This window comes from Diabrotica undecimpunctata, chromosome 3 (assembly GCF_040954645.1).
Source record: "Diabrotica undecimpunctata isolate CICGRU chromosome 3, icDiaUnde3, whole genome shotgun sequence".
In the NCBI taxonomy this organism is placed as follows: Eukaryota; Metazoa; Arthropoda; class Insecta; order Coleoptera; family Chrysomelidae; genus Diabrotica; species Diabrotica undecimpunctata.
The window spans coordinates 122,182,263-122,196,145 of NC_092805.1; the positions used below are offsets into that span (position 1 = coordinate 122,182,263).

At 32.3% G+C, this 13,883-nt stretch overlaps 1 protein-coding gene across 1 annotated transcript in view; it reads right to left on the reverse strand.

The window, feature by feature from the left end:
- The window catches only part of LOC140437346 (cytochrome P450 4C1-like), a 34,762-nt gene extending 22,190 nt beyond the window's left edge, over positions 1 to 12,572 (reverse strand). The window contains exons 1-4 of the mRNA XM_072526824.1: positions 12,378 to 12,572; positions 11,096 to 11,205; positions 6,846 to 6,936; positions 202 to 387 (exon numbers count right to left, since the gene is read on the reverse strand). Coding sequence (XP_072382925.1) covers positions 202 to 387; positions 6,846 to 6,936; positions 11,096 to 11,205; positions 12,378 to 12,537 — 547 coding nt within the window. The 5' untranslated portion in view covers positions 12,538 to 12,572. The remainder of the gene's footprint in view (positions 1 to 201; positions 388 to 6,845; positions 6,937 to 11,095; positions 11,206 to 12,377) is intronic.
- Between the last annotated feature and the right edge of the window lie 1,311 nt (positions 12,573 to 13,883).

The following is a 13,883-nucleotide window of genomic DNA, read 5'->3' on the forward strand; positions in this document are numbered from 1 at the left end:
TTATTTCCGTTGGTTTCTTATGAATCTCCATATTTGTTTTTGTGTACCGTAGAAAAAGGTTTCTCCATATTTTAAGTTGAAGAGTCAAGTATTTCTAAAAATCATATACAGTAGAATCCACGAATTCAATAAATCTTTACAAATAATTAAGTTTGAATTTTAAAAATTGTTAAATACATATTGGGATGATTGTTAAATTACCTCCAATTGAGTATAAAGTAAATTCAGTGATAGGTTTAGTTACATCTATATGAGGGGCGTCGGATAATTTCATTAAATTATCAACCAATATTTGTGTTTCTTTGTTTAACATCCCAACGAATTCCTGAAGTATATTAAAATGGAACGCCGGCGTTAAAATTTTTCTTCTCTTATTCCATTTTGCGCCTAAAATCAAACAAAAAAAATTTAGATAAATGTAAGAGATAATAAACTTGCGTGCATAGAAATCGGCTCACTGTAAACTTTTGACTTTAACTATATTTTTTTCAAGAAATATTCATCAGATCACAAAAACAAATATACTGTTTGAAAGACAATTTAATATGCTTTAATGTGAGTATAAATTTATGAAAACTTATTTCGGCTTCCTATGTTTAACATAGTGAAATGAATTCATTAAGCAAATTAAGCTTTTTTATTATTAACATAAATAGGGTTATTGACAATTTAAAACTTAACACTTATTTTTTTAATAATGGGTATGACCTCCTCTTGCCCTAATAACATCTCTCATACGATTAGGCATAGATCTAATCAAGTTTGCTATTGTTGCTTGTGGGATGTTAAGCCACTCTTCTTCTGCTGCAAGAATAAGCTCTGGGATCGAGTCTGGAGTATGAAGTCTAGCTCGAATTCTTTGTTTTAGCTCACCCCATAAATGTTCGATCGGATTTAGGTCAGGACTGTTTGCTGGCCAGTTTATAACCTAAAAACTGACTTCTGCAATGTAATCTTGCACGATTCTTGCGGTGTGTGCCCTTGCATTGTCATGCATAAAGATAAATTCGTCTCCAATGTAGTCGACGTAAGGTACCACATGAATTGCTAAAATCTCCTCGATATATCTGGCAGCCGTTAAACCTCTTCTTCCGTGAACACGGTCGTCCCTACGAATGAACTCAAGATCGGTTCGTGCTCCTATAGAAATTGCACCCCAGATCATGCAGGAACCACCCCCATAAGCACTCCGCTCTTCAAAGCAGCATTCTGCAAATCTCTCTCCTGGTCTCCGGTACACTTTCCTTCTTCGGTCGCTACCATAGAGGCATATTTTGGTCTCATCTGAGAACAGAACAGATCCCCATTGTTCCAACGTCCAATTCCGATGATCCTGTGCAAAACGCAGGCGTGCTTGCCGATGAGCTGGAGTAAGTTTTGGACCAATCGCAGGTGTTTTAGGGGTCAGGTTATTTTCCCGCAGTCTTCGTCTCACTGTCCACTGACTAACAGCCACTCTTGGCACCTCACGGAGCTGTCGTTGCACCTGAACGGCATTAAGGTGACGATTTCTTAATGTTGTTGACACAATAAAGCGGTCATCACGAGCGGTTGTAAATCGCCGTCTGCCTGTTCCAGGTCGCCTATGAAAGGATCCAGTCTCCTCATAACGTTGGCACACTCTTCGAACCGCTGCGCGTGTCATATCCAATTGTCTAGCAACAGCTCGCTGACTAAGTCCATTTTCGATTAGAGCAATAACTTGGGCGGCTTTTTGTGGTGTAGTATGCATTAAACTAACACACTTGAACACTGCTGAGATTATGAAAAACGAATAATATGCAAATTTCACTTGCAAAGGCAATACTTTTACAATTAGACAAATTTGTTATTTTCGTGACAATCACCACATAAACACGTTTCATTTGTTTACCGGTTACTACGCATGTAAACGATAAGCCTTCTTGATAAATTTATACTCACATTATTGATCTGATGAATATTTCTTGAAAAAAATATAGTTAAAGTCAAAAGTTTACAGTGGGTCGATTTCTATGCACGCAAGTGTATATATTAATTTGAATTAACTTAATTATCTACAATTTCATTATTAAAATTATTAAATATTTGTTTAAAAATAATTCACTGTATATATCTTGCTCATATATGCATGCCTATGTTCTTCAATCCAAGTTTTATCTTAAAACTGGATTGCTCTGACATATTTATGAGGTTAAAGTTGATACTAGTCAATCTTTTATTTAAATTTTCCCAATAATTAAAAATGTGAAATTAAAAGTGAACAAGCGACACAGATAACACATAAAGCAGTACCGGATAGTAAATCGTTGAGTAAATCGTTGAATGGATTATAGATTGCTTAATGGTAAATTCGTCAGTTTCTGATCTTATAATTAATTAGTAAAATTTTCTAAAAAGTTATTTATAAAAGACTGAAATCTATATTGAAGAAAACTGCTGAAAAGTTCTCAGAGTAATGTCATTATTATTCTCTTTGACTAAATTTATATCCGACCTATTTTCTCGCGTCTGTTAAGATTATTTTTTATTGAACTTCGTTTGACTACCACCAGGTCTCGTTATTCTCAAACTTCTTTCTTGCGGTTTTTCCAAAAATTGTAATAGTCATTATCTCTAATAATACTAGCCATATTCTTTCAAATTGTATTAGGACTTCTTTTCGTGTTCCAGCACATTGTTTCTTTTATTTTTGTCCTAAATTGACCTTCGTTCTGATCGTTTAACATCCACAACTTAATTTTTTGTGATTCTCTCCGATATTTTGGTTTAAATTCGCTTCTTACTTCGATACCCATTGCCAATATTCGGAACGAATAGGCACTGAAAGAAGAAGACTTCGATACCCAGCACAAGTAACTTTTGTTGTTAGCTCATAGTCACTAACTATTACCTTCTTGTCCTTACATTAACGTATACCGTCTTTTCTTGTCATAAAACATTCCGGTTTCTTATTTTTATTTTAATAAATTCCATCAGTTAAATCTAATAAAACTCTTTGGGAGTGATTTAAATCAATGAAAGTCTCAATTAATTCGTTCGTCCACACGATCCTCTTTTCTTTGACCACCTGACCTGATTATAAAATACCGGAAGAATGGAGAACGAGCAAACTAATTTAAACATCCAGAAAACTACAGAGGTATAAACTTATACTTAAATACTACCCTAAAACTTACAACTAAAATTTTACAAGAACTAATGATTCAGATGATAGGTTTACCAGATGAACAACAGAGTTTTCGTAGTGGAAGATCGTGTACAGATGCAATATTCGTTATAAAGCAAATTACTGAAAAATCACTAGAGTATAATAGACCAGTATTTATGTGTCTGATTGACTTAAAGAAAGCATTTGAGAGAGTAAGACTTAAAGATGTAATCCATCTTCTGTATAATAGAGAAGTTCCCTTAAATATTATAAATAAATTAAATATTACAAAGATATCGAAAACATCTACCAAAACAACAAAATGGAAGTCAAAATAGATGAAAATTTTACAGAACCTATAGAAATAGGCAGCGGAATAAGACAAGGGGACTTATTGAGCCCTATGCTCTTCAATTTAATCATGGACGAAATCATTAAAAGCGTTAACAACGGAAGAGGATACAGAATGGGAAACAAAGATCTAAAAATACTCTGTTACGTAGTCGACGCAATATTGATAGACAAAGATGAAGATAGTCTGCAAAGACTGGTCCACTGATTTAACATAAGAGCAAAAGAATTTAATATGACAATTACATATCAGAAAACTAAAACAATAGTAATAAGCAAAGAATCAACCAGATGTAAAATAGAAATTGATGTGAAGTAATAGTGTAACGGTTATTTTGCCTAGCACATTGTGATCATTATAAGGGGTTGAAAATTGGGGACAGAAATTACGAGGCTAGAGATAGGGTAAGCAAAACAAACCGAAACGTTTACGAACGGCTATTCAGGGTTTGTTTGGAGAGCTGGGTCGTAGATAAGTGGATGGCAAGGGGGCTAGAATGAGGTAACTACAAAAATGAAACAAAAAGGGGTACTTACATGAATCTCCTGGACAAACACAATACAAGAAGGTTTTTGTATAATACTAATAAAAAAATAATACTCTTTTATGAAAAAAAAATTACATATTTATTGTTGTCGGACCACAAACAGTTACAAATATAAATAGTAATACAAAATAACAAAAAACAAACTTACTTTGTTACTATCGGTTTACAAACTCTAGAAGTTGGAGATACTATAAAAACTTACAATTGTTAATGGGCGATATTTTGTAGCAGAAATAAATTATTACAAATGAAAAGTATATTTTTAAATGGAACTATGCATAGTGGTTAACCTTTTTTTTTAAACAAAACAAAAACAAAACAATTGTCAAGAAAATAAAGGTAGCTGTCAGATGTCAATATTAAATTTTAAAACTTTGAGAATAATTAATATGACAGCTAGGTCACACCCTAACATTTATTACATACAAATTGATTACAATTTCTCAACTTGTCATGAAAGCAATTATTGATGGAAAATGTATATTTTTACTTTAAAAGTTCAACAAAAAAGTTACCTGAATTTCACAAAATGTTATTTTTTTCTTTAAAATTTCTGGGGTTGGAACTGGATTCACTGCAAACACAAACAAATGCATCTCCAAACTGCAAAGATATCCTGAATTGACAACCAGGGACAAACAAAATGAGGGGGAAAGCTGGGCATTGAGGCGCAATCTTTGAAATTTGGTTTCTTAAAAACTCAAGCGCAATGGAACCATGTGGGCATCTTTCAAATTTGTTGTAAACGCCGTTTTACAAATTCCTTAGATGAGAGACGACTCGAAACAAAACAGTGACTACTCTTGCGAAAACTGACACATTACATTCAAGTATAACCCACTTTTTTACAACAAATTTGTCGGTTCCTCTAGACTACCCACGATGCGTCTCGTCTCTTTGAAATCCAAACCCAACCTTTGTAACTACACATTAAACTACTACCAAACTTCACTATTTCCGATAACAAAAAAAAACAATAAGAATAACCATTACGAATTAGATGAAAATTCGGACCAACACCGAAACCAACTACCTCTGACAGCGGCTCCACTGAGAGTGATGTAATTATCTTTAAAATTCATTCGCCCAACTCGGTATAAACAAAGCACAAACCGAAATATTTCTGTTTATTTGACGCGCAAAAAATATCCTAAATTGTCTCTCGATCAAAGAATATCAAAGAAATACTCATCTGTGATATATAAACAAACTTTAAATGTGTTTATTATCAAGCGATGTAAAATGATTGAAAATACTTTTTCGGTATTTTAACATATACAAGGTGATTTGAAATGCTACAATAGAAATAAAATACCTTGGAATTACACTGTCCAATTATGGAAACCTGGACAAAGAAGTCAGAGATCAAGTACAAAAAGTAAATAGACTGGCAGGATGCTTTAATAACATTATATGGCGAAACAGATACGTTAACAATGAGATGAAGTCAAGAATTTATAAAGCCAGTGTAAGACCTATAATGACATATGCCTCAAAACAAGACCCACCACAGCCACAACACAGCTACTGGAAACGGCAGAGACTGAAAAGAATTACAGAAAATACGCTGAGATCGAAAGAGAAGTGAAGACATTAGAATAAAATGTAACGTATAGTGTATAAATGAATGGACACTAAATAGAAAAGAAAGAATGGAATAACCACATGAGCAGAGGGGGGAGACCCTTGTCGTCAAAATAGCAAGAGATAAGTTAACAATCGGCAGAAGAAGTATCGGACGACCGCGCAAAAGATGGAGTGACAACCTTTCAGAGAGGTATTAATCCGCCAATGAACAAGCAGAATTGCTTATAAAGAGGAAGAAAAGTAGAAGAACTAATAAACGGAAATACTGTTCTCAAAATTTCTTTACAACGTTTATTGGAACTTAAGGTAATTTCAGAAACTTTTGTCACCAACATGCGTTTTCAATACACAAGTTGTGGATGTTTCTTTGGTGGATACTTAGCTTAATAGAAAAACATCTACTAGGATGTTGAGCTCATAAAAAAAATTTTGATGTAGGATTGGAAAGACACAAGGATGAAATAAATGGAAAAAGCTGTATTTAAAAAGCAAATTTAATAACGATAAACAGGGAAGATATGCATACAATTATCTTCCAATGAAGATTAAACATCAAAGAGACATTAGTAGACCACGCATAGACATAAGAGATAAAAGTAATCTTTCTCAAAAAAACTGTTTTTTTTTTTAAATTTTTTTAAATAATACAGGGGCTCATGTAACATTTCAATTAAAAGGCTTTTTAGTTAATAAGGTGTTCAAAATGTTCACCATTCACCTGTTAAGGTTGTATTACCTACTTTTTTTATTTCTCAACATATTGTTGTTTTTGTGAGGACAGTATTTTTCTAGTTATTTTTTCCAAATTTTTCTAGTTATGTTAGTCTCTCCAAAAATATTAATTGCTTCTCATTTGTCGACTACATTTCGAACGTGAGCCATAAACATGACCCCATTGCTATTTAAAAAAAATGACAGACAACAATGGGGATTCGTCATAATACCGAAACTTTAATACTGTTAGATATAAGAACTAGTTTAAAAATTGACGTGTCCGACTCATTTTGTTTTATCTTTAAAATAAACGAGTTCACAGAAAGTTAAGAGCGGATCCTTTCACTGTATAGTATAACAAAATATTAACTAATCTTTAGTATAGCGTAAGTGGAGTATGTGTTTTAAAATCAGTACTTTTGTCAAAGACATTAAACTTATGTAAATAGAATACAATTCATGTATATACACATTATATAACTAAATATATAGTAAATATAACATTAAAATCTTACCTTCACTAGTTAAAAGACCAGTTCCCAGCCAATCATGAAGAAAGTTGTATAGTAAACTCTTTTTATTGTGCTTTGAGTTATTTACCACCAACTGAAAAATATGTGATTATTATGTCAGCTAAAAATAATGTACTTATTTAGAAGCCACATTAATTTGATTTTTTAATGTCATTCTCTTGGTTAACCCATCCCTCTTCTTCTTCTTCTTCCTTTATTGGGAAATTGTCCAAACCTATCCCTCTTTTACTACATTGGTGATCTATTTTCTTTATCTGTATTAATTTTCATAATAAAGAATCTTTATCGCTCTCATTAACACCGATATGACTCTTGGACTTTCAGATATCTACAACTACAGGGTGTCCAGAAACTCTCCTGACAAACGAAGACCGGAGATTCCTCAGATAATTTTATGACAATTTAACCCAATTTACCTAGTCCGAAAATGCTTCCTAAGGGAGCTATAAGAGCTATTATAGAGCTCTTTGAAGATGGCGCCATGTAATTAGTTTTTTTTAATACCTCCAGAACGCTTCTAGTTAGAAAAACGAAAAATGGTACGAATATTTATCATCTAGAGTTAAATCGATTTCATCAATTGCAAATTTCTAGTACCGGCCATAGGCGTCCATTTAGGGTAGGTCAACGGTTATTTTAATGCATAACTTTTTTATCTTTAACTTTTAAGCATTCGTTATACTAGATTACTAAATTTTCAGGTATTTTATTACTAAAAGGTACTCTTCCCTTAAGTCGATAGGATACACCATTTTCTAGAAAAATCTAATTGAAAATTTTTCGTTTTTTCGTCATGAAAGTTAAATTATTAGATACCTTAATTAATTTTATACATTATCTTTTGTTTCAATAAATGCAGCACACAATTTGTAAAAAAAGCAAAAAGTCAAATTGAAACAAAATTGTATTTAAAGGGGTTTAAAAACAAAGTTTATTACGATGAAATGAAACTAACACAAAAGAACAAGTATGAAAAGTGGATAGTTACAAAGGATGCTCGATGTGATGATCATTAGTCTCTATGCATAAATTTGCCCTTTTGCTTATAGAACGCGGAATTCTTGCAAAAATGCCAAAGTTATTTCTAAATTTGTTGCAAGCATCTTGTATCCTTAGTCAGAGTTGTACACGATTTTGTATCGGAACGGAATAAACAAATTTTATGTATTCCCAAATAAAATAATCGCAAGAATTCAAATCTGACGACCTTGCTGGTAAAGCAAGTGGACCGCCTTTTCCAATCCAGTGGTATTTCTAGTTATTATCAAGAAAGTCTTGTACATTCCTGCTAAAGTGAGCCGGACAGCCGTCATGTAGAAACCGTAAGTTTTGCCGAATATTTAAAGGCACATCATCTAATCAATCAGGTAAAACATTTTGTAGAAAATGTAAGTAATCAGCACCATTTAAACGAGCAGGCAATTCCATAGGTCCAAGTAGATAATCGTTAACTACTCCTATTCAGACGTTTATGCTAAACCTATGCTGATGCTTAAATTCTTGAACACCATGGGATTGTCACCAACATACGAATTATATTGTGCATTATGCACATTAAAAATTCCATTTTGTGTGAATGTAACTTTGTCGAGAACAAACTGTACCTGAAAAAAATAATCAATTTGATTTTCTGATTTTTTAACCATCTAGCGAATTCTTCACGAGCAGAAAAATCTCTTTGTAGCAGTACTTGTACCTTTTTAAAATGAAAAGGATATACATTTTCGTTGTGTAAGATATTTGCTACGGAAGATTTTAAAATTGTGATAAAGATGGCAGATAGTCATCAAACGCTAATTTCTGGATTTTCTTTAACTTCCATTAAAATGTCGTCTTCATGTGCTGCTGCTATATAATCATGTCGTCTTCTTTAATTATTTTTTGGGACCACTGGGGAAATTTTTCAGAGTATCTACGTTGTGCTGCTCGAGCAGTACACCTCATTTCTCCATAAACTAAAGCATATCAGCGCATTCCTCTTTAGTAAAAACCATTTTTTTTTTTAATTGAAATTGTTATATTTGAATGCCACAAAGTAAAAAACTAAAAGATAAACTTCGCGAACTAACCACAATTTGACAATGAAAGACGTAGGTTATACTTCTGTCGATAGGTCAAAGCCAACTGTACAAAAAATATTAATTTAACTTTCATGACTAAAAAACGAAAAATTTTCAAATCGATTTTTCTAGACAACGGTGTATCCTATCGACTTGAAGTAAGAGTACCTCTTAATACTAGAATACCTGAAAATTTATTAATCTAGTATTACCAATGCTTAAAAGGTAAAGACAAAAAAGTTATGCGTTAAAATAACCGTTGACCTAACCAAAACGGACGCCTATAATAGGTACTAGAAATTAGCAATTTATGAAATCGATTCAACTTTGGAGAATAAATAATCGTACTAGTTTTTGTTTTTCTAAGTAGAAGCGTTCTGGAGGTATTTAAAAAAACTAATTACAAGCTCTAGCTCCCTTAGAAAGCATTTTCGGACTATGTGAATTGGGTTAAATTGCCTTAAAATTGTCTAAGGAATCTTCATTTCTTAAGGAATCTTCGTTTGTCAGGAGAGTTTCTGGATACCCTGTACATTTTTTTCTCTTTCTTGGTTTAAGTTTGATAGCTTTTATTTTTGGTGTAGTATTACCATGAATCTCTAGGAGGACAAAGACCAAAGCAACAAAAATCGATTGTGGAAATCCAATGCACATAATAATTATTAAAATCATGTACATCCTGAGAGAGATACACAATATATAGATAAAGAAATAAATATCTTTGGTATAAGTGAAACCAAATGGACAAATAAAACTACGATCCTAGGCATTATATTGATGTTGCTATTGTGATAGATCCTAGAAGACCTTGCTCGGTCCCGAGCATATGCGTACCACTTTCTACCAGGGCAATGATGATACAAATTGCATCGAAGCATCGAAGAATCTAAATAGCATTCAAATCAATGCTCTAACAGCCGATAAACCAAAATCAGACATTCAATCTTTGTCCCCGAAAATAAAACAATTTCTGTCACAAATCAAGAAGGGTGAGACCATTTTTATCATAGGACAGTTCAAAGCAAAAGTACGGAACAAAAAAGTAAATAATTTTTGACAAACTCAATGAACAAGTGAGACAAAATACAGACACCGATTACAATAATTGAATATAATAGCATACAGGACACTTGGAGATACATAAGAAGATATAACTACATTTAATAAAATTCATGGATAACTCAAGAAATATTAGATTTAATGGAACAACGGCAAAAATTTAAAAACACGCAATATACAAAAATATAAAGAAACTCAGACACATGTTAGGACAAAGATAAAAAATTATAAAAGCCAGATAAGCAGGGTTGCCGAAGAGAAGCAAAGAAATAAAGGAAATGTATATAAAAAAAAAGATCTATTTAAAATGCACAAAAAAGATAAGAAACTGGCAGAAAACTTTAAATCCCCAACATTTTTAAAAACAGTAAATTAAGACAATAATAAGAAGTATGGACAACCTATATTCCACATCTTTTTGACGACAGCGATACTCCTTTTTATAGCCAACATGGGGCCAAGTCTAATGATTTCAGAAATAGAAAAATCTCTGGAGGGATTAATAAACTGCGGACCAGATAACATTTGTCCAGATTTCTTTTACATGAAGGAAACCAAAAAATCCTAGCCAAACTATTTTACCCTATCTATAATACAATAGTAGGCCTGAGTTAACTACGGATTTTCGAGTATGGTTGTGAAATAGAGAGGATTTGTGTATGCTATCAGTTTTATTACAGAAGTGTAGAGCTCAGCGAAGAAAGTTTATCTATGTTTCATAGATTATGCCAAAGCATTTGACTCTGTCAAACAGTACCATATTGAATATTGTGACAGTTGCATCAATTAAACGTTAAGTCAGACAAGGTTGTGTACTGAGCCTCATGCTTTTAAACATGTACTCTGAGGTACTATTTCTAAACGCACTCGAAGGCGCAGACGATAGCATAATAGTCCTGCGAAATAAGGTAAAAATTAGGTACCCTGTTGAGGACTTTGACCTGGTTGTGTATCTGACCTGGAAGTTTTCTGAGGTGAAAAACGAAACACAAGTTCGACAACATTAATGTAAATGATGTCGAAGCTGCATCAGCTGTTTACGATTTTAATTGAGCTTTGATCTTGAATCGGACATTAATTATATTTGTTTTATAAACGTGTTTAAGTACTTACCTCAATGTCCTCAGGATGCATCACGACCACTACTGGTATGTCGAACGACCATAACTTATAAATGGGATACAATTCAATTGCTCTTATTCTATCTCTTATAAATAACGATTCTAAAAAATAAGAGTACATTTATTTCCTACGTTTGTTCTTAACAAATCGATGTGCTTACACCTCTTTTCATAATTCTCTTCTTCTCTTTTACAAATAATATTACTCTAATATCAGAAGGAACTGAAACTTTAAATAGCTAAAGTAAATAGATTCATTGAAAAAGTGTACGGAAACTAATAAAAAACAAGAAAATGAAGAAACTAGAGAAACGACGTTGGTTAGATCGAAGCCCATATGAAGAAAAGTGAGTTCAAGAAGGGAAACGCCGGAGAAGCAACTTTTGCAAAACGTTTTTTAGAGAACAAAAAGTATTGTATAAGTAAGAGAAACTAAAAACTGTTTAATCTTACACTCTGAGATTGGACACACGAAAATTGAAATAGTGGGAGGAGAATTACAAGGGCACCCCCGTTAAAGGATGGCAAAGTGCCCTTACTCCCAGAATTAAATTTTTTCATTTTTTACGTTCTTTGTGAATAAAAAATAAGGTTCAGCGCCTTTTAGCCCGCCAACCCCTTCCCCCCACCGCCAACCACCAAAAACTTAAATTTTTTGCTTTTATTTTTTTAAGGTGAGATGCAATCAATTTAAAAATTTACACGCATAGTTGAGACTTTTTCACAACTTGTGTATTTTTTACGGACTTGTAGGTTGAGTGTACATAACATAAAAATGCATTTTTTTTTGTTTCGAAAAAAGCATAAAATTTTTTTTTGGAGGTGGCTGCGAGTCCAATTTTTTTTATTTTATGTATTTGATCAAAAAATATATTTCTGATTTTTTCAGATTTTTCCATATCCATCTTAAAAAATCCGAAAAACTGTTTTTGTTTTAGGGGCTTAGGAGTCCTTTAGGTCGTTTAAAAATTTTGCGAAACACCTTTAAATCCCCAAAAAAATCAATGTTTTCTTCAGCTTTTTAAGGGTTTTTGCCCTTAGTAGTAATCATATTGTTTGAGATTGATACAACCTAAATAAATTTTTTCATTTTTTACGTTTTATGTAATTAAAAAATAAGATAAAAAGAGCAGTCCAAAGAATAATATTCATCCAATATTATAACTTAATAACATAATACATAAATTAATACACCTCTGTCGCTCTGTCTATAGATAAACCTGCAGTTCACACAAAGTTCATCCAATATTATAACATAACTTAAAACTTATTACCTCTTGTATGCATTTTGTAATTAGTTCCGAGTATGGGATAGCTTTTAGGTCCAGGAATAACATCCAAATATTTCCATACTTCCTCATATCTTTTTTTCTTTTTAAAATAGTAACTAATAAACAGCAGCAAGAGTAACACTAGTACTACCAACAGAATCATTTTATTTAACTCTATAATGACATTGCAGTTGAGTGTGTAGCGAGAAACGATTGGCATCACGTTTCGTTTAACCAGGGACGGATTTTAAAAATCTTAACCATAGTTTTCTGCAACTATTTTTTTGATTTCAATTACATTCTCTGTAATTATTCTTTGGAGCAGTAGTGGTGAATGACTAAGTTAATACACAAATATGTTTCTCAATATTGCTTAGTTTTGGAGCACTATCATTACACAATACATTTTTTAGTAATTTATGAAGGACACGATAATAAGACAAGAAATCACACCGTGTTTGTCCATTTGGCCAATAAATATTGTACAACCCTTAGTCTTGAATCTGGTAAACAAATTCTGACGAGTTTAATTTACTCTAAGTTTAAAATCAAATGAGAATAATAAGATTCAAACAAACAGAGAATTATTATTGTTTGATACGACATTTTGTTAAAATAAGGATTTTATTTAAGATTCCGTAATATATATATATATATATATATATATATATATATATATATATATATATATATATATATTGCCCTACTAAGAAAGAACCCCGTTATCTTCAAAATTTGAAAAATTGGAATATTTGCACCATATGAATAATTATGATTTATATAACATATTCACATAGAGAAAAACCCGTATTTTACATTTCTAAATATTTAATGAAAGAAAATAGTTTCTCCGTAATCGCCAAAAATGACTATTATGCTTAGTATAAACCTGGCATTTAACGCTTCGTAGTAAAAACCTGCTATATGCTCAGCAAATATGGCTTTTTAACGTAGGATAAAACGATATGCGAGGTTTTTTCTAAGGAATAGAGCAACACCGCTAATAGTTTCCACCACCAGGTGGAACTATTGTTAAAGAAAAAAAAAGGAAGTTTATGATTATCATGATTTCGTCGAAGTCGTTAAAACGTGTAATTTGAATCGTATGGTGGTGAAAGAAATGGGGGTTTCCGATTTTCTTATCTGGAAAGAGTTATCATCACAGTCAAAATTAAAGAAAACAGAGTCACGTATTTACCTTATCACAAATTGTTAAAGTAATTGTGAAAAGATAGAGCAAGATTTTGCATGTTAAGATTGACAATAGCTAGGAGTTGATAGAGATGGACTTTTTGCAGGCCAGAGTGTTAAAATTCGGGTTAAAGGACCCCACACCTGTGACGAAACCTTCTGGGATAGCTAAGAAGAGAAAAGAACAAATATTAAAAACTTAGGTCAAATTATATCGGCGAACCGCTATTTTGGGAAGAATTGCCAACTTCCGATTAATAATAATTTTCATTTTGTATTTTTACATAAACGTTTTTCGTAAATACTGTTTTATGTTTA